Below are 20469 nucleotides of genomic sequence, written 5' to 3' on the forward strand. Positions count from 1 at the left end.
AGCAATATTGAGTTGCATGGCGATTGTCTCCGTATTTGCTGAGAATATACAAAATATTTTTGCTATGGGATGCTCTATAAGGTGCCACCTATTATGCAACATGCAAACCCTGAAGCTTTGGCTTGATCCCGCACAATATAACCGCTCAGCGTGGTATGGTGGACGGCCTTATGTCACCAAGAAAAGCGGGCCTGAGAGCACACTTCTTCATCATTGCATTTACTATTGCAACCGCACGGCGCTATACGAGGGCAATTGGAGTTTTTAAATGGTATATATTGAACTACTCAAACTACAAAGCAATGCTTCGAATGGCTCTGAAGAAATCAGCGGTTGTTCGGGAACCTTCTCTCTTCCCAGGGGAAGCAGAACTCAATGGTTAATTAATGTAATATCGAGCACCAGTGGAGCTTGATTTATTTCGAAGAAGTTCAATTGAAAGCTCCTTAAAATTGCACTTGTGACACTTTAATAACAACTTTTGGCAGCTCTGATGAAGTGTGTAATTGTAGACCAGAAAACTAAGTCTTCAATATATTTAGGCGCATCATCGAAAGTCAGCCATAGGGAGCAACACTATACGACAAGAAAATGAAGACACGTGGACGCGTTTTTGTTGCTGGTATAATATGTAAACGAGGTTATCATTTAACAATAGCGAAAATGATAAGCTAGAACTTTAGGCGCAGTCAATTCTTGCTCAATATGTATCTTCTTGTTTTTCAGGCTCAAGAACATTTTAACAACCAGTCAGTAATGATAAAAATCAAGGTCAACAGTACAATGCTGGTAAGACAGTTTTAAAGCAAATGTATCGCATATTTTAGTAGCGTAGGTAATATATCGTCTTTAGCTTTAGGACACTATAAACTCATTTTTGTGTTGAGGACACACAATGCCGATCTTCAAGTGCAAAAAGCTTTTTAACATCCCTGATCGAGAATTGTTGCAACAAACGCGTGGTCAACTGTGTAATTGCATTCTGTGGAAAAATAAAGGTACGAGCGCTGTTTTATTGTTACATAATAGTAATAATAAAAATACTACAATAAAATATCAACTGATGCTTCTCCTTAACAAACAGCTCCATCCACTCGTATTACGTAAAAGCACAATGATTTCATCATCCCAAATAAACGAATTCTGCGGTTTTCCGCACCACGACGACAATACAATTTTACAATACAATACAATATTAGGCACACGTAAGGGAAGTCTCGAGATTAATTCTCACCCTCTGTGGTTATCTGACGTCTGCTCGAAGCACTCTATACGGGCGTTTCTGCATTTCGCATCCATTGAAATGCGGTTCCCGAAGCCGGGGTTTGATCAGGTGACCTCCTGCTTAGCTTCGCTTCGCCCTAACCACTTAACAATCACGGCGGGTTCACTTAGAAGGAATTCAATTGACACGTAATCAGCAAGAAAGTATTTTAAAATGCAACTAAAGATTGCAATTAATTTCGACGTAACAAAAGCTTTTGATTAAAGTGGGCGCATGTAGATGGCACAGGATATCGGGCAGAATAAAGGCTACACCGCTTTAACAGTTAATGGGTAACAGGCCTCTATAGTTCAAAGGTGGAAGATATATCGATTGAAAATATTAATAAGTTCTTTCACATCATTTCATAATAAAATATAAAGTCCTTGCTCTGTAAGTAACGTTGAACAAGTACCATGCACACGTAGTTGTCATTTGTACTCCGACGTAATTTCAAGTACTGTTTTCACACCTATGCTTCTACCAAGGCAAACGCAACCAAAAACTATTCCTTTCCTCCGCAATCGTATTGTTCTATAGATATTAGGAAAACTTTTTCACGTGCCTATGTTCGTTTACTGGTAATTTTAATGTTAAAAGGTCTGTTCACTCGAGTTCTCATAAGTTTCATAACGAAATTTCCCTTCGTACCCAAAGATGTATAAAATATTATTATAAGGCAAGGAAAATTACATGCATTTTCACGACTGTATATTGACTCTGTATTATCGACTTTATATTGTCTGTATATCAACTCGTGTGTATATTCTATCTCACCAATACATTGTACATAAAGAATAACAAACTGTAACTGAAACTGAAGCTGAATATCTTTCATCAGCTTTGTCGTCGTAATTCACCGTAAACGTTGATCATTACAAAAATAGAAATCTGGTTAACTCACAAAATCCGTAATGAAAGGGGCAATTACCGAAGTCATTTGGCAATAATTATCCTAGAATAATTGGTATGGACAAAAAGTTTAAAAGTTTCTCGCTTCAGCATTGCATACCGAAGTTTGTGCTGCGTGTTACCTGATTTTGTAGTTTGTCAGTATATTCCTAACATACCCTCCAATGGTATGGGCTGTACTTTAATAGACTTTATTAGTGTGTTACATTGTTGTACTCTTTGTTATTTTATTGTACAACTTTATTTAATATCTGTGAACTAAATATAGTATCGCGTGTTGTTTTTATTTGCCATATTTGCAAATTTTTGCTCAACTGTATGAATGATCAATGACGATTTTTTCCCATTGGTAGAGATGTCTCGTTATAACTTGTTGCAAAACATAACTCGTTATGTTCTTTGCGTAGTACAAGTGCATCAATATTAAGGAGTAAAGCAGTTCTTGGGAACTTCAAGAAAAAATGTAATAACCAAGTATGAAAAATATACGCAAACTGAAGGCACGGTGCAATAACTTCTACGTGAAGCATTTCGCAGATACTCGGCTATGCAGCGTCATTTGCGGCTCTGCAAGGCGTTACCAAGTGTCATTATATCACGCATGCACACCATGCATGCCATGATGTGTCATTCATGTCATGCATGTAGTGATGTGTCATAAACGTCAATTGTGTCTTCTGATACTACGTCATGATAGTTAAGATTTCCACAATCTTTAAAAACTGCCAGTTGCAGGTAAAGTATTTCTAGTTTACAAAGCCAATATTTAGAGTGGCGGATATTTCTTACCCGATAGATCGATACACATATTCAAGAATACAAAATAATTAATAATAATCTTCTTAAATAATTACTTTATGGCCCATATGATAAATTATGGATTGCAGCCTGCAAGCTTGCAAAGTATTCATTTTGAATGAATTAACAGAATGATACCAGTTTGGGAGTGTGCTCAATTAAACTCAATATAAATATGCACTGTTGTTCCACCTACTAATTTTCCGAAACGCTGTTTAATGAATTGAAGCACTAAAGTTACAGCAAGGCCCATGTATATCGTCCCGCACTGCTAATATCTTCAAACTGGCGCCATCTTGGATATTCATTTCAAGTGAATACGTCATGGGAACTCACCGGTGACGACACGGAACATGCAATATGTGGCATGAAGTAATCAATCGAGAATCTCATTATTGCAATTTTTTAATTAGATGAATGCGTCTTTCATTCTCTCATCGGAGTAATCTCCGCTTCTTCGAATAATCCAGCTCAAGGATAAGAATTATACTATCCGCGATAGGCGATTTACAAAAATTCTACAAAACTTAAGGCTAGTCACCCTGTATATCTCGTTAACGGAACAACTACGACGGCAACATGACCTCGAGAGCATACCTGTTAACCAAACTGGATGACGTGCCATGTCACAAATCTCCTAAAACCATGTCATATGTCATCTAATACACGTCATAACATACTTGACGTGCATGTCACATCATGCTATGCAATTCAAGCTATGTAATGCATGTCATGTCATGCATAATTCACTGTATGTCGTGTCAACAAATGACCACGACAATACTACTATCATGAGGGCATACCTAATAGCCCGATTCTCAGGTTATGCATGGATACATGTCACGTGATGAGTAAACTGAAATATCCCATTCAAAGAACGGGCATACCATCATCACAACCATGAGCACTTACCTAGCGGTCCAAGCGGTTGGTAGACATCTTGGGGCACTTTATGGACGCAGTAGGATAGATAGATAGATAGATAGATAGATAGATAGATAGATAGATAGATAGATAGATAGATAGATAGATAGATAGATAGATAGATAGATAGATAGATAGATAGATAGATAGATTCAATGTACCGAAAGTGCGATGAGAATGCTTTGCACTATAAGGCCTTTTAGTAGGACCTTCCAATTTTCTAAAGCCTTCAATTGCAATTTTATGTGAACTGTTTTCAGAAGGACGATTGGCTGGTATTTTACAAGAACAATAAATCCATTAATGGGCCCGAAACATTGAAGAACATGACACGATACGCACAAACTGTAGGCGCGTCCAATAATTCTATTTTATATCATGCTTCAGGGTGAGTACTGTAAAGCTTTCTGAGGTATCATTCACTCAGCTAGTGAGAAAGAAATAAAAATTAAGACCAGTTAGCTTGTGCTTACTTCTACGCCCAAAAAAACCTCTCTATCCTTTTTCTTCCAATATACTGGCCAAATAACGAGAGCGTGTATGCTTTCAGCATTTGTACTTCAGTAGAATCAAGATAAACAAAGAAGATGATTTATCATACTGAAATTTCGCTTAAGTATTTGACTTATTTCAGAAAGAAATGAGACCATGCGAAACACAGGTACTCTCAATTGTTTTGGCAGACAGACCTAAACGAATGAATAAGAGCAGATGGTTTTATTATTTGAGCAGCTCCAACACAGAGTCTAATACTATAAATTAAGAAGGAAGAAATACTTTACGTTGGTAACGTACAAGTTTTCAGGCACACCAAAGTAAATTATGTAGTCGTATCGAATAACCCTATAGGGCTAGCTCCCATTCAGCGCATAAAATTAAGGAAAATGAATGGGATGCGCTAACAGAGATTTGATTTTGCATTTCTAATTCGTTTTCATCCAACTGATCTGTTTGTGTTAAGAAGTAATGAAACATGCCACTTCAGCTATTTTGACTAGCGCAGTTACATGGCGCGCAACAAAATTTTCAGCAGATGCAGTGGTCATCTCGTGGAGGTGAACTAAGTAAATTGAAACAACATGCATCAACTGTGTATAAGATAATTCTGTATAAATAATAATAGCAAAATATTACCGGATTGTTAGTATTGCTACAGAAACGCTTGTAATAAACAACCAAATTTGCTGTTTCACCCAACAAGCGAAGCATGGACTGCGATAGCAAGTCCTTAAACAGCTGGACGACGTAAGGTTAGTAATTTTATTGGCTGCATAAATTGAAGTAATCATTCACGAAGTAAATAAATTACGTGCTTGGTCTAAATGAAATCTAAATGAATGTCTACGGACGCTCGCTATATTATGAATGACATGATGAAGACCAACGGCAGCGGCTGGGCGTTGGCTTCATGCTGCCTTTAGCTTAAACAATCTTCAAGACTTTAGACAACGCTGTCTCAAACACAGTGCACACGAAAGCTCAAGTTATCTTGACTGTTGTAGCCTTTGTACATGCCGCAGAATATCTCCAAGATTGAAAGCGCTCAGGTCCGTTACATTTAACGCACAACATAGGCGAGTGAGGAGACAGCTCCCGTCAAGCAACCATTCCTCTTGGCTTACCCTATCACACTTTTTCACGCATTCACAGCAAACAGCGTTGCAGGGCGAGACTGGATTTTATCACGCGTGGACTTTATAGGAAACTTCACGGCAGCGGCGGAAATTCGCATGATGTGTCCTGATAATTGCTGGCGTAATAATAATCGTTTACAGAGTACAAAATTTATGAGAGTGCTACATGCGAATGACTGAAACGGCAACCTGTTATGAAACAGAATTCACCATCTGGCGACTCGTGAAAAATATCGCTGTGGGGAGGAGCTTGTCCACGAGGCACCAAGGCAGCTAGCACCAGCGGCAAGGCACTTACCAAAATAGATACATGTGGGAGGTACCAAATATTATGAAGGCATAAGTAGACACAACCTTATGTTTAGAATTTTCGAAGTTAGTTGATAGCATAAAATGTTTATGCGTGGTTCAAATATAGTCATTTCTATAATGTCTCAATCTGTCGGACAAGAAATGTGGGCCGGTCCCAAAGGCAGTGTAGGCTAACACAGTGTCTGAAAGAAAGATATATCTACTACGGGAAAAGAACGAGAAATCTGGCTTGTTGCACCCGTGCCAGTCGTTTAAAGGAGCGACTTCGGCAGCAAAGAAGCATGCATTCAATAATGTGTATCAGACGAATGAGTACATCATTGGGCGCCTCCTTCTCTCATGCCAAATTTCCGTTTAAACATCTTGAGCAAGGAACCTGTTGCTTAGTAGGGCTGCAAAGAGCGAAGAGCATAAGACTACATAAGTGCTAGTATATTTAAATGGCCAACATATGATCATCTCATGAAGAGTAGAAAATTGTCGTTGCTTGCCTTAACAAATATTTTCTCAGCACAGCCACTCTTGTGAGAGGGTTGTTGGGGAGTCCTTGCAGAGTGTACTTAAATTATGGCTATGTTTATATTGTACGCGACCAAAATGGCTGTCAAGGTGTGCATAATCAATTAATAACGTAGAGCTAGGTTCCCATATTATCAATGACTACGATTGCAGGTACCTTGAAGGAGGGAATATTATTTGTCTGTTTACTTAATCAGTAGCTTATTTCATCGCAATTTTTCGCACACATTGTGTCTTTGTTCACGCGTGAACCTATTACAGGTTGACAATGTCTAAAAATACACAGACTAATAAGAATGTTCTGGTTCTTTACCGCTTGATGTGTACCAATTGCTACTTTAAGTATAATTTTCCCCCTTGCAACTCACGTCACTCTTTCTTTTTAATTGGAATCACTACATGCGCAACAAGTGGCATTCTTAAAGCGGGGGTGTCTACGAAGTTATTCAAAAAATAATACGAAATAAAACTGCCAAAAACAAGACCAATATGGAACATCAGCGTCACCAATAGTCACACGACACGTGCCATAGAAAGCAAAACGACACAATATAACAAGGGAATGGGGGTAGGTTAGCACTTATGTATCGTGACTACGTTTCACACAAAGTTGGCGCTAGTAAGGTGACAAGCGAGTACTGGTTGCGGTAACAGCAGTAATAGGTATCTGGTCCCAATTGTATATTGCATGCGGAAGAAAGGACTGCAACATTGTGATGCGCCGCCTAATGTCTCAAACTTTTAACCTTATTCCTTCTTTGAGAATAGTTTGCGGGAGGCTTCAAGTACTTCTGGCGATCATTGTCAGCGCTCTCACGGGGTCACTTGTTCAGAAGAGAAAGTCAGAAAAAGCGGTGACGGGTTTCAACGGAATCCCGGGAAACATTTTTTAGGGCGATAACAGAAACCTTACGGAAAAATGAATTACTTGCAGAACGTGCGCTGCAGCTTTGAACCGCTTCTAACTTTTGAGCTATAGTGTTAGTGTAAGACCCCACATGTTGACAGCGCATTGTAGGATGGGTCATACGTTGGTTGTATGAAGCACTGTTTTTACTTCCTGAGGCCACTCGTTAAGGCTGGATTTTATGGTTATTGTTGCAACATGCTTATTTCAGGTGAGATATGATGAGAAGGCTGCACCTAAATGCTTAAATTTTTCAGCAATACCAATGTTTTCATTATTTAGGCAGCACATATATTTTAAGACACTGCGTTTCCATCTGACGCGGATTTAGTCACATTTGGTGCAGTTTAATTTCAAATTGACATTCAATATGACATCACGGGAAAATTCTAACTGTGTGTGCAAGAAAGGGCTCTTCGGAACCCATGCGGGTAATGGAAACGAAGTTAAATTCTGCCGAGTGATGATATACGCACGAATAAAAAATGTGTTCAGTAGTTTTTGAATATTTCCTACTTACAGAGAGATGTCCTGCAGTTAGAAAAATGACATTCAGGGCCGCGTTTGCGTTTAGCAACTACGCCGGCTATGTATCATTGTAATCGTAACAGAGATGACGATAAGGAGTTTGTAATTGTTACCACCAAATACCTGGAAACAGCAGTTGCACATGCTTTTAAAGCATAACACTGAACAAGGTCAAGACCAATAGCTTAGGGAGGTATAACCCTGAAAGCAGTGTTAATACGCAGTCAAGCAATATGCAAATATCTGGTATATACGAAAGATCACCGTGGTCATTAAAAGTAAGGAGGGCCTGCACACAAAATTAGTCATTGGGACGAAATTAAAACTTTCACACATTATCTGGCACAGCAATACTAAGAATTTTTTTTCTATCTTGAAAACACAAAAAAGATTAATTATGAAGTTTTACGTGCCAAAACCACTTTCTGATTATGCGGTACGCCGTAGTGAAGGACTCCGGAAATTTCGACCACCTGGGGTTCTTTAATGTGCACCTAAATCTAAGTACACGGTTGTTTTCGCCCCCATCTAAATACCGCCGCCGTGGCCGGGATTCGATCCCTCGACCTTGTGCTCAGCAGACTAACACCTTAGCCACTGAGCAACCACGGCGGGTCTTTCTTGAAAACTGAATAGAGATCAGTAGAACGCAAAACTGCTTTACATATGTTTCAGATACTCTATATATTCAGAGGACAAGGGGAAAGAGGACAACTATAGTAAGCTTTTGTCAGGTAAGAAAATTTACTAATATGAAGCCATGTGTGTGTACACCTCTTCTTCATTCAACGCAGCTTGCACGTTGGTGGCATGAAGACATTACACCCACTCTAATAATATCTCTGTCCTGCGAGCATTGCTTTTTAGTCAGATTCCATCGCAAGCACCAGTACCAACTTTTAAACTTGGCAACTGGACATGAGTTGCGTAGCGCGCATTAGTAAAAAAAAACATAGTGAAAGAAGAACACTCAATCATTGATCACAAATTTTGCTAGACTGCATTTCCAGTAGTTGAGCAGTGTTCTCGCAAGGTGACGTGCGTCCTGCAGGACTTCTATTAAAGTTTTTCCAATCCAATCCAATCTATCCTGCTTCAGTGTTTTGTAATCCGAATTTCAGGAATCTTTAAAATACCTGTTGCGAACATTTAGACGTTTTTGTTTCACCAATAGCCTCACGCAGTTCCTCGCTCTCAAGCGTAAGAGCAAGTGTTCACTTTCGTCTGCTCTGACAACGCATCAGACGTTGGCTTTGCTCCGTCGAGGAGCGCTTTTGCCAACAAAGAGAGTGAGGGTGACGTGGCGCGTGGCATTGCGGTGATGCCCTCTCCCCTCACGCAGTACCTGGCGCACTAACGTACGTCGAGGCGCGTGCGTGACCTGCCACTGCAGCCAATGGGAATAAGAGTTTAGGCGCCGTTTCACCGCTACAAATGACATAGTTCGTCTTCTCACTCAATAGGAAACTTGATGGTTTCTCATCACAAGTAAGACGACGAAATGTCTTCTTGGCAGAACACTTGCTTCTGTGCTTTGTGAATTTTTGGTGAAATCTTCGCCTGTGGAGGTGCCTCGCGTCCCCGTCTTGCGGTCATAGACGTGGAGCATGCCAGAGGCCCGCCTGGCCAGAAGTCGGCACGGCCGTCAACCGCAAAGAAGCGAGTTGGCTCCCCCAGTGACAACAAAGACACTGAGCTGTACTCTATGCCGGAAGGCGACTCATCCGACGACAGCTTCATACCCGTCCGGAGTAAGAGGGCGAAGAGAAAGATCAGCACAGCACCGTCAACTCCTGCGAGTACAACGACTATGAAGTCAAGGCCTGCGCGCTGGCCACACGTCATCTTTATGCCGGAAGAACCCTCAAGCAACCTACGAATGCTGAACAGGCAAGCCCTATCGATTTTTCTGGAATGTGCGGTGCGGGATCAAATGAAAGACATCAGAATAAATCCACGTAAGAATATACTCGTCATAGACGTGTACAACGCGTGTTCGTTTCACGGAGCTAGCCGGAATCAAAATGCGCCCCTTTATGCCGATCATTTACGACATTGACATTGCCATTCTCAATGATGACCTAGCTAGCCTCAACAAGCCGGCAAACGAGGGCACGATCACTACGCAAGTGCGCCGCCTTGGGAATGTGCGCTGCGTAAAAGTAATTTGCAAGAGGCATTGTATACCATCCCGCGTGAAATTCGCACGTTTACGACATCCGATCCGTCCATTCATCCAGAAGCCGCTTCAATGCCATCAGTGTTTCAGGCTAGGACACGTCAAGGGCGTGTGTACGAACTTGCTTCTGTCTCGCCGTGGAGCTGAACCTCATGCAGAAGACACCTGCGGTGCCACGGTTCTGAAGTGGGCCGACTGTAGCGGCCCTCACGCGGCCTCGTCGAAGGACTGTCCCTGCATCAAGAAGGAGCGCGTGGTTCTCAAGCAAATGGCCAGAGAGAATTCGGCCCATAGGGAGGCAGCCGAAGTAGTCCGGCCTTTGCGTTCGCTTGCAGAGTCCATATAATCTATATCCATTTAATTTCAGGCCGTTATGCCGCCATCGTGCTAAATTGTTATACACATTCTTGTAAAAATATCTATAAAAAGTACCTTGGGTAGACGAATGCGCCTATGAATCAGCAAATCAGCAGAATCGGCCAATTAAAAGAAATTCACTGAATAATTGTTTGAACCCTTTAGGTTAAGGCAGGTATGGCAATTTAGAAATTCTAGCGGGTGAGACTGCGAGGCACTACTACTTGAAAAGAATCGGGTGGATGACACCATTTACGAGATATGCGACGTCACACTGTCGGTCAAGATGCACTGTCGTTCCACTTATGTTCTGGAGAAAACGTCCTTTTGTGAGCTGAAGCAGGAAAGTAAAGTAACTCTGAGTGCTAATGGATTTCTCCGCAATTTTGGGAATGAATATCTCGAAACCAGTGTCAACCCCAGAATTCGTTGCCCGTGAATCTATCTTGAGAGCACACCGGCTAGAATTTGTATATTGCAGTACCAGCGTAAGGGAATTCGCTAAAAAACCTAATAGGTCAATTTCTATTTATTAGTCAATTACGCATTTCGATTTCTTGCGCAAGTAATTTTCACCTATAGGGTAGACCAGGTCACGGACTAGAACTGTAGTATCTTCCACAGGCAATTTAGAACAAATTTTGAAAATTTGAAAACACCCGTTACATATATGTGGAACGTCAAATATATTATTTGTTTAAATTTTCGGTGGTTTCCATGGCGTCCTGTTGTAGGCTTGCAGAATTTGGTACGTCGGCTTCCCGAGTAAAATGCCGATACAAACATGTCAAGCGTCGTCACTCGCTGGATTTCTTGCGAGAAACGGAGGGTGTGCGCCGCTTGTCGACGCATTTCTCCGTGACGTAATGTGACTTCCACTTGGCCGTGCAAAAGAAATCGAGGTCTTCTGCATATGCCACCACTTTTACCTCTGTTCCAGAAACACCGAAAGAATGAATATTACTAGAGTGATTTACGTTTAAGCATAGAGGTTCTACCGGCAGAAAGTAATGGCGGTGAGGGATATCTTTGCTTCATAGTCTTCTACAGGTGACAGTTAACAATCAAGCGAGTTTAACAATGGTTGTAGCACAGTTTCGCACCGTCAAATATAATGAAGCCCACGTTAGCATGCTCGACAAGATGGAACAGAAAAGAATGACGGACCCTATCCATCACCTTAGCAGAGTCTACTTGGAGCATTGGTGATTGGTGACGAGAACTGGGGCAGTGTTCCACTACTCTAGGGGCGATGCGCATGTTTCTTTGTATTGAGCGGCCTTTCAGACCACACGTCTTGTGAGAAGCAATAAGCATGGACATTGAAAATTGTAGTCTGTTTGACAATAGCTTTGGAAACGGTTTTTCATAACTGAAAGACTTCTATAACCACAGACTTCTAACGAGGCGACTTTCCGTTGTTCATGCAGTGTAACCTTTTGCCTTCCTTGCAGAGAACAGTTCATTGCAATAACTGTATTGTGATGTGTTTGAGTTGTGCTTGTAGACGCGGCTATGACTCTTTTGGCTCTTATTTAAATATCCTACCCAAGTACGTTTTATATTCGTAATAAATACCGTGGCAGAAAATAAAAAAAAAAACGTCCGTGGTGCAGTGGTCTCAATATCAGCCTTGCGTGCTAGAAATTGTGTGTTGAAATCGTGCCATCGTAAACTTTTAATAATATTTATTCAATAATTTGAAACATCGTACTCTCTGAGAAATTAGTTTGCAAGGTCTCAGAGCTGTTTACGTTGAACCGGTGAAACTTAGGCAAATTCATGTATTAACCGCTAATCGCATGCTGGCTGAGTCACCGTCCTTGCAGCTTCGTAGATCCTCGCACCACAGTTCTCTCTAGTAATTATTGTATGAAACTATGCTTGAAATGGTAAGCTTGCAAACTACTTTTTCGATTTAATGTTCCTAGTTTGGTGGCGTGTCGTTAAACGCGATTCGCGCCAAATGCCAGGTACGCACGAAAACTGCCTGAAATACGGCAAGAAAGTTTCGCTTTAATAATCTTACAATACCTGGCAAATTTCAGACGTCTGCACAAACGGGACATTTTGCAGAGGACCAAGCGCGGTGATATTTGTGGAGTTTCAAGGACAGTATAATCCACGCAGCATGGTGAGAGGAACGGCGGGCACGTGAGTCATGAATCTCTCCTGATCTACGTGTAACTGCATAATGTAATTTGCTACACACGTTAGGAAAGAAGGTAAACAAACGACCTCTTCTTTCAGCGTAGGATCACGCCAATTCCACAAGGAACGACAGTGTTTATTGAGCGAATTCGTTTCTACGAATTCTCATCTTGTATCACTGATCCTGGATTTATTGTTTTATTAAGCTCTTATTACAAATAGGGGTAATGAATGGAATGTTAACAGCGCCTGAGGAATATTCTATAGCTTCAATATATAGCTTTGTTTGCATTGGCAGTACTAATATGTAATGCCCACAATACACAGAAAAAAAAATTGGTTAAATAAAGAGGTATATTCAATAGCCTGGCAATGAGCTAGCAGAAATAGTCCAAAATCATAAGATCTTATTTTTTTATTAGTTCAAGTATATTTGACAAACCATACATAGTCATGATAATGATGATGAATTAGATCAGTTTTATGAAGATGTGGAATTAGCCGTGAGAAAAGTGCAAACTTAGTACACCGTATTAATGGGCGACTTCAATGGAAAAGTGGGGAAAAAGCAGGCTGGTGAACAACCAATGGGCAACTACAGCGTCGATTCTAGAAACCCTAGAGATACATGTAGGTAAAATTCGTGAAAAGGAATAAACTGCCAATAATGAACACCTTTTTCAGACAGCGTAGCAACAAAAAGTGGGCCTCGAAAAGCCCTATTGGCGAAACAAGGAATGACATTGATTTCATGCTTTCTGCCGATCCCAGCAGAGTACATGATGTAGAAGTAAGTGTCAGGTAGTCAATAGTGCAGTGATCATAGGTAAGTTATGTCTAGGATTCACCTCAATTTGAAAACAGAAAGAGTAAATGTGGTCAAGAAGTAATAGGCCAACCTAGACGCAGTAGGGGTAAAAGCAGACCAATTCAAGCTGGTACTTGCAAACCAATAAGCAGTCTTAGAACAGCGAGATGAAGATGACATATAGGTAATGAATGAAACCGTAACCAGGTTGGTTTGAAAAGAAACATCTGAACTGCGAGCTAACACACTAAGGCAACCAGTAGGTAAGCTCTCTCAAGCAACGAATGGCCTAAAAAGAAAAGAGAAGGAATAAACCTGTCCAACTCAAAAGATCAGATAGAATTCTCGGAATAGTCAGAACTGCTCAACAAGGAGAAAATAAAGGATATTCGAAATTGTAAAGTCAGAAAGACTGAGGAAGCAGTAAAATATGAATGCTGCATAAAATTACTGAGAAAAAAAGTTGGCATAGGACAAGCCAAGATGTACGGCCTGAAAATAAGCAGGGTAATATCATCAGCAATTTCGAATATATAGTAAAAGCAGCGGAACAATTCTACACTGACCTGTACAATGCCCAGAGCAGCCAGGATACTTCCATTGGAAGCAGTAATGAACAGGTTGCAGAGACGCTTTCTATTACTTGCGAGGAATTCTGAAGGGCCTAAAACACATGAAAGGAGGAAAAGCGGCAGGAGAACAAGGAATCACAGTCGATTTAATCAAAGATAGAGGAAATATTATGCTTTAAAAGCTTGCGGTGCTCTATACGAAATGTCTCAGGACTTCAAGGGTCCCAGAGAACTGGAAGAATGCCAACAGTATTCTAATCCAGACATAGATAGACGTTAAAGAAGTGAAACATTATAGGCTCATTAGCTTACTTTGAATATTGTATAAAAATATTCACTAAGATCACTTCCAATATAGTAAGGGCAACACTTGAATACCATCAAGCAAGGGAAGAAGTCTGGGTTAAGAAAGGGATACTGTGCGATGGATCACATCAATTGTACAAAATTATGTAATGAGGTACATCAGAATCACAATATCACAAAATCAGCTAATTGAGACATCTGCAGATCACAACCAGTCTCTCTATATGGCTTTCCTCACAGAGCAGTTACGTCATGAAGGAGTACATGAGGCTTACGTAAATATCTTGGAAAATATGTACAAAGATTCCGCAGCTACCTTAATTCTCCACAAGAAAAGTAGGAACATACCTGTAAAGGGGTCAGACAAGGAGATATCTCCAATGTTATTCACTGCATTCTTTGGAGATGTATTCAAGGTAATAAAGTGGGACAGCTTAGGAGTAAGGATAAATGGCGTATATCTCAGTAACCTTAGTTTTGCAGACGACATTGTAGTGTTCAGCAACACTAGGGACGGGTTACAGCAAATCATTGAGGACCTTAACCCAGAGAGTGTAAGAGTGGGGTTCAATATCAATATGCAGGAAAACAAGATAATGATGGCAAGGGAACAAGAGATCAGGACAGACAGTCAGCCTCTACAGTCTGCGAAGGGATACCTAGTTCAAAAACACACAAGGGACCCTGATATGCGAAGTTAATTTACAGAATAAAAATGGGTGTGAGAGCATACGGCAAACTATATGAGATCCTGACTTGAAGCTTAACAATATCAGTAAAGAGAAAGGATTACAACCAGTGCATTCTACCGATGCTTACATATGGGGCAGAAACTTGGATACTGATATAGAAGCTCGAAAACAAGATAAGAAACGCACAAAGGGCGATTGAACGAAGAATGATAGGCGTAACGTTAATAGACAGGAAGAGAGCACTGTGAATAAGGGAGAAACAGGGATAGGCAATATTCTTATTGACATGAATGGAAAGAAATGGAGCTGGGAGGTCATGTAATAAGCACGTTAGGTAACCGGAGCACCATTAGGGTTACAGAATGGGCGCCAAGTGAAGAGAAACGCAGTCGAGGACGGCGGAAAACTAGGTCGGGTGATGAAATTAAGTAATCTGGAGGTGCAAATTGGAGTCATTTACCGCAGGATAGGGGTAATTGGAAATTGCAGGGAGATGCTTTTGTTCTGCAGTGAATTTAAAATAGGCTCATGACAGTGACAATGTACAAAAATAAATAATTTGGTTTACCCACAGAGTGTTTTCTTTATATTGGTCATCTCAGCGTAACCAAAGTAAAGGTTCAGCTTTCACTTCAGCTGCTGAGTAATCGTCGCGACGTAGGCCTCTTCTCATTATTTCATAAGTAGGCCCACCGCACTTACAAACGCTCCATACAACTTGAAACGTCATCGCACACGTCGCACAGACTACACGATCATATTAACTTCACGTGTATCTATGGTGAAGTGGAAGGATTTAACTCGTCTGGAATTGCACGTGCTATTCGTCTCTGGAATAGCCTCTCCGATAACACAGCGGCCGAAGCTGACTCTGAAAATTTCAGGCACTCAATCACCTCGCTTAACCCTTGTTAACCATTGCTGTCATAGTGATTGTTTCGTTGTATATTTCCTACTTTTTCCGTGCACTGTAATACGTTTGCTTTAAACTTATCGAGTTCCTTTTTATTGTATTCAAACACAGCTGTATGTAATTAATATGTTTCTCTATCTTTATGGCTGTGCAGTGGCTAGTGTTTTGTCACGAGATTGCATGTGCTTACTTGATCATATGCCCCCTTACTCAATGCCCCTTATAGGGGCTTTGTAAGGCATTTCACAAATAACTAAATAAACAAATAGGCCTAGGTTGAATTAAAAAAAATTCTTTTTCTTTAGTGGTTGCAAGTAAAACATCATTACTATTTACACTACAACTATGGAGCATAGGCGCACAGCCACCGATAGCTTGTTCTTCCAGAAGCCCTTCGCGTTCTCTGTCTTAAAGTTGCACATTGCAAACTTGCTTTCTAAAGGGCTCCAAAACTACCACTCAGGCTTGGTGACAAAAACGCAATCCGCGAACAGCACGCTCCGCTGCGAACATCTGAGCCAAACTTACCAGTCTTGCGCAGCACGTGGAGCTCGCAAAAGGAGCACAAAGTCACCACTTTCCCAAAACACTCTCTTTTCAACAGAACCATATTCCTCACTTTTTATCAGGCGTTATATTTCGCCATATAGTATATTCCAATACGCGGCTGCTATTGGCCAATAGCTGACATCAATCAAGAAGGGAGTTTGAATAACTACGATTCTTGCTTTTGTTAGTCCGTACGTTTGTTGACATAGTTAAACTGGCTGAAGTAAGCAAAAATCTGTTTTTAATTTGGATAAAACTTACATAGTTCCGAAAGACGCGAGCTGGCGCCTGCTTACGCTCGGCAGGTGCCGCCCACGTAGGAACTAACGTTTGGCCATACTGCTTATTGTTGTCCTAGCCATCGAGTCTCGTTAATTTAGATAACTCTTTTTTCACAATGAACTAGCCAGGAACCACGTAAAACTTGAGGCCAGACGACACGCATGATCGCCTGTGCACGCTCACTCCCGGTCCCTCCTGACTAGGCGCCTTAACAGGCTCCGTCTCCTATTGAGCTGTTGAAAGCGCTTCAAAAATGTGCAAGCTGGATGTGGCAACTATCCGTCGGTTAAGCTGGTGCAGTACGAAGTCGGCCCAAACAACGTCGCATGGCCAGACTGGAGCTTATGAACGCGAATATGCACTCAAGCCCTGTTGTGCACAAAGAAAAACGCTATGCATACGCGCTAAAGTTGCATGTAGCTGCGGTCTGCTGCGCTGCGTGGATAACGCCGCTGACGTGGGGTGCGGCGACTAGTGCGCTGGCTGGGCGAACTGCGGCTTGCTGAGGACAACCGCGTTCGGGGCGTCGTAGGTGTCAAGATGGGAAACAGTGGCGTCCGCATGAACATGCCAAATTAAATTTGAAAAGTGCGCCACGGTGACGTTCTGTAGGAAGAGTCATTGGCATGCCATGTTCCACCGTTGTCTTCGCCCTGCAAGGTATTGAAGACTTGTGCTGCGCCATCTTATTGCCAATAACTCCGCTTCTCCTGAACGCACTGAAGCAGTTTTCACGGCAAACTACTTCTGCAAGAGCGTTTTAAACTTCAAGCGGATTTCTGGACTTCGCAAAAACATGGTTCAAAACCCTATGAAGTTTTTAGCATGTCCAAGCAATGTAGTTTTCATGCACACATTACATATAATTGGAGAATATGTTAAATTTATTTATTAACGTCTCGGTCCCAACCCAAATCGATCGAATTGACAGGAAGATGCTTCGGCTGTACAGAAATTCTTGGCCGCGGTTCATGAACACAGGAATAGAACACCTACAATATGTGCGCAGTTTAAACCGAGCGCTACACATGGCTCCTCAATTATATAACGCCGTCCCTAAACACTTAAACGTTACTCCGTCATTGCGCATGTTGCAGCGGAACTCGTCGACGAGGAGCAGATTGGACTTCATTTGGAATCTTGCCATTTCAATGAAGGCATTCGCATGTTTAATAGCATAGGACTATTTGGCGCATTGTGTTGGGTGGCATGTTGTCAAGGCACACGAGAACAGCACAATGGTAACTATATATACCTGCAGAAACCAGTTACAGCATTCTCTAGCATCAACAAATACGGTGCAAACATTTGAATAACCTAAAGAGTTGCAGCATCTCGTACATAATTTGGCCCCTCCACTTTTTCAGCTGCAGGTAAAAAGGGTACAGCGACTTTTTGCCTCTGATATATATGACAATATCGTCATTGTGATTTGAACTTTGTGTGAACGTTTGTCATGTTCTTCTTTACGTGGAGTAAAATGCCTACGATAACAATGTTGCCTACAAAAGCGATGGTTGTTAATGGCGCAGAGCAGATTTTTAAAATCTAAGCACAAATCTAACGGTCTCCGCCATTCGATTTGTATGCGCTTCAAGGATTCACATTTGTAAATTGCGCGATATTTACTTCTTTCGGATACCGGAGCCACGAAAGAGAGTGCTGATGGAAGTAAGGATCATTTCGAAGGATACAGCTACAAAGAGGGATTACAGCTATTGTTGCTGTTCGCCAACATAGGACATCTGCTAAATAATTTTATTATGAATGACTAAATCTTAGGTAGCCTATATAAAAAGTTCTTCCTTCAATATATTTTTTACCGGTTTCACCACGTTAGCATCTCCTAACAGTATGCGTTTGTGTAACTTTACAGTTCCTTCCTTTAAGGAACACACCGTTGATTGAACGTGCATCTTATGATGGGCTGTTCACTTGTTTTATTGATATATCAAATGCGCTGTTACTAACGTACTAGCTCCCGAATCATCTGTGCGCCCAGAAGTGCATTATATATTTATTCATTATGCCAAACAAATGTAGACATGGCTATTTTTCTCACCCAGTGTACTCAGTGCAAATTTTATATTTGAGTTATTTTTTTAATGACGAAACGTTCGTCACTTGGATTACCTTGTTTCTAAAATTTTCATATTTGGCACGATTCATAAGTTTCGCTATTATTAAACGTTTTGTTCTGTAGAATGTGCCCAGTCGTAAAAAAAGAACTTATCTATATATATTATATATGTATAGTACCGTACTTATGTCGCCAGTACTATCGTGCTTGTTTCAATATCTAAAAATGACTTTTTCTCCTTTGCTGCAGGTTTGGTGTGCACAAGGTCTATTTTACTCTTCAAGACTTAAAAACTATGAACGCTACATTCGCGTACGTATTTCTTTCTCTGTTATCAAGGAAGCAGAGATGAGCGGCGTGCTATATTTGCCTCTCACTGCCGTTTTTCTGGTAGAAGGGAACGAATGAATCATTATTTTAGTACAGTCTGTTTTACTGAGTGTTTCAGACAACTTACGCATCTACACAAAGCTACGCATAGAGGAGAATGTATCGTATAACAAAATCGTATGTCTGTTACACAAATGCGAGCATATGAGTGTAATAGTAGCCCTTCCGTGAGCTGAGCGATTCAGCCAGAACAAGGGTAGCTTAAGGCAAGCTCTCCCGGCTTCTGCAAATAAATTGTCGGTTCGGTCCGTTACAGGAACTGCAAACAAGGAAAGAGGCGAAGAAGAAAAGGACAAGGAAACAAAGGAAAAGGAAAAGGAAAGAAAGGAAAAGGTAGAAAAAGTGAAGCAACAATAAAAAAGGCCGGGCCAAAATAAAAGTACGATGCTTTAAATAAATGCAAATCTTTGTGCCAATTCCTATTCTATTGCACATTGACAAATTTTTTGCAGTTTTTTTTACATTAAGAATGGAATGAAACCTTACGTAAAAATAAAAAATTTTACCAGTGTCCTATATGGTTATGCGTAAAAAACGAAGTGCTGTGTGCGTTATCGGCAAATAACAATACTAATTTTACATATAGCAGCATTGAGAAGGTGCTGTAATAAGGCCAATCAAAGATGCCACAACCAGCCCACTATCCAATAACACCAAGCTGTGTCCCCAATCAAAATGTTTATTATGTGACTCTTGGTAGCACTGCCCTTCCCCCTGCTCATCGCACTTCATAACATGAGAAATAAAAAAAAATTCCGGTATCTAAGCGGTCATGCAATTGATCGTCCTAAAATTCTAGTGCGTCTTTTTTCCACAGAAGCCTTACAACACCAAAATCCTGGCTGACTTAAAGGAGCAGTGACACTGTAATCTTGATTTATCGTTTTTTGCGGTAGATAATGTTCCGTGCCTTTAAACGATAGAAGAATAATGGCAAGCCGGAGAGCACTCAATATGTATTGCTATACGGTTGTTTTACCAGGAGTATTGCTTTCCTTTTCCGCATGTTGTATGTGTTGCGTAGACACAAGATGTTCACCTGAGAGCAAGAAACCACGCTGCTATGACAGTGGTTGCAGGTGCCCTGTTCATCTCTAGTGCTGCTACATCGGGCAAACAATTATTAGCATCCTAGCAGAACTAGGCTGATAGAGAAAGATGACCCAGTGCCAGAACGTAGACATGTTCCGCCATATTGGTGTCCTCCTACAAAGTGTCGACGATCTGCATCATGGTGTCACAATCAATATATCCTCTAGAAAACAATACCGTAATTGTTCTAAACGAAAGATTACGTAGTAAAATATTGAGTGTGCTTTCAGGCTTGCCAGTATTTCTTTTTTTTTAAGTTTTTCAAGGACCGAGTCCTTCAATTAGTGGACAGACTGAGAA

At 41.0% G+C, this 20469-nt stretch overlaps 1 protein-coding gene and 1 long non-coding RNA gene across 2 annotated transcripts in view; both read left to right on the top strand.

Moving 5' to 3' along the window:
• Nucleotides 1-20469, top strand: part of LOC129380727 (uncharacterized) — a 96299-nt gene that overhangs the window by 9384 nt on the left and 66446 nt on the right. The gene's annotated exons all lie outside the window — the stretch shown is intronic.
• LOC129380726 (uncharacterized) lies at nt 685-19475 on the top strand. The gene is made up of 6 exons (XM_055062562.1): nt 685-789; nt 4159-4286; nt 8474-8532; nt 12383-12488; nt 18937-18999; nt 19334-19475. The coding sequence occupies exons 1-6, from the start codon at nt 706-708 to the stop codon at nt 19452-19454; spliced, it is 561 nt and encodes a 186-aa protein (XP_054918537.1). The 5' UTR covers nt 685-705; the 3' UTR covers nt 19455-19475.

The sequence above is a fragment of the Dermacentor andersoni genome, chromosome 10 (genome assembly GCF_023375885.2).
Source record: "Dermacentor andersoni chromosome 10, qqDerAnde1_hic_scaffold, whole genome shotgun sequence".
NCBI classification, from domain to species: domain Eukaryota; kingdom Metazoa; phylum Arthropoda; class Arachnida; order Ixodida; family Ixodidae; genus Dermacentor; species Dermacentor andersoni.

What these genes read in the sequence shown, in the direction of transcription:
- LOC129380726 (XM_055062562.1), top strand. Translation starts at nt 706, where the DNA reads ATGTATCTTCTTGTTTTTCAGGCTCAAGAACATTTTAACAACCAGTCA. An exon ending in AGGTCAACAGTACAATGCTG is followed by an intron (nt 790 to 4,158) that starts GTAAGACAGTTT and finishes AACTGTTTTCAG; the next exon opens with AAGGACGATTGGCTGGTATT. An exon ending in CTATAGTAAGCTTTTGTCAG is followed by an intron (nt 8,533 to 12,382) that starts GTAAGAAAATTT and finishes GGCAAATTTCAG; the next exon opens with ACGTCTGCACAAACGGGACA.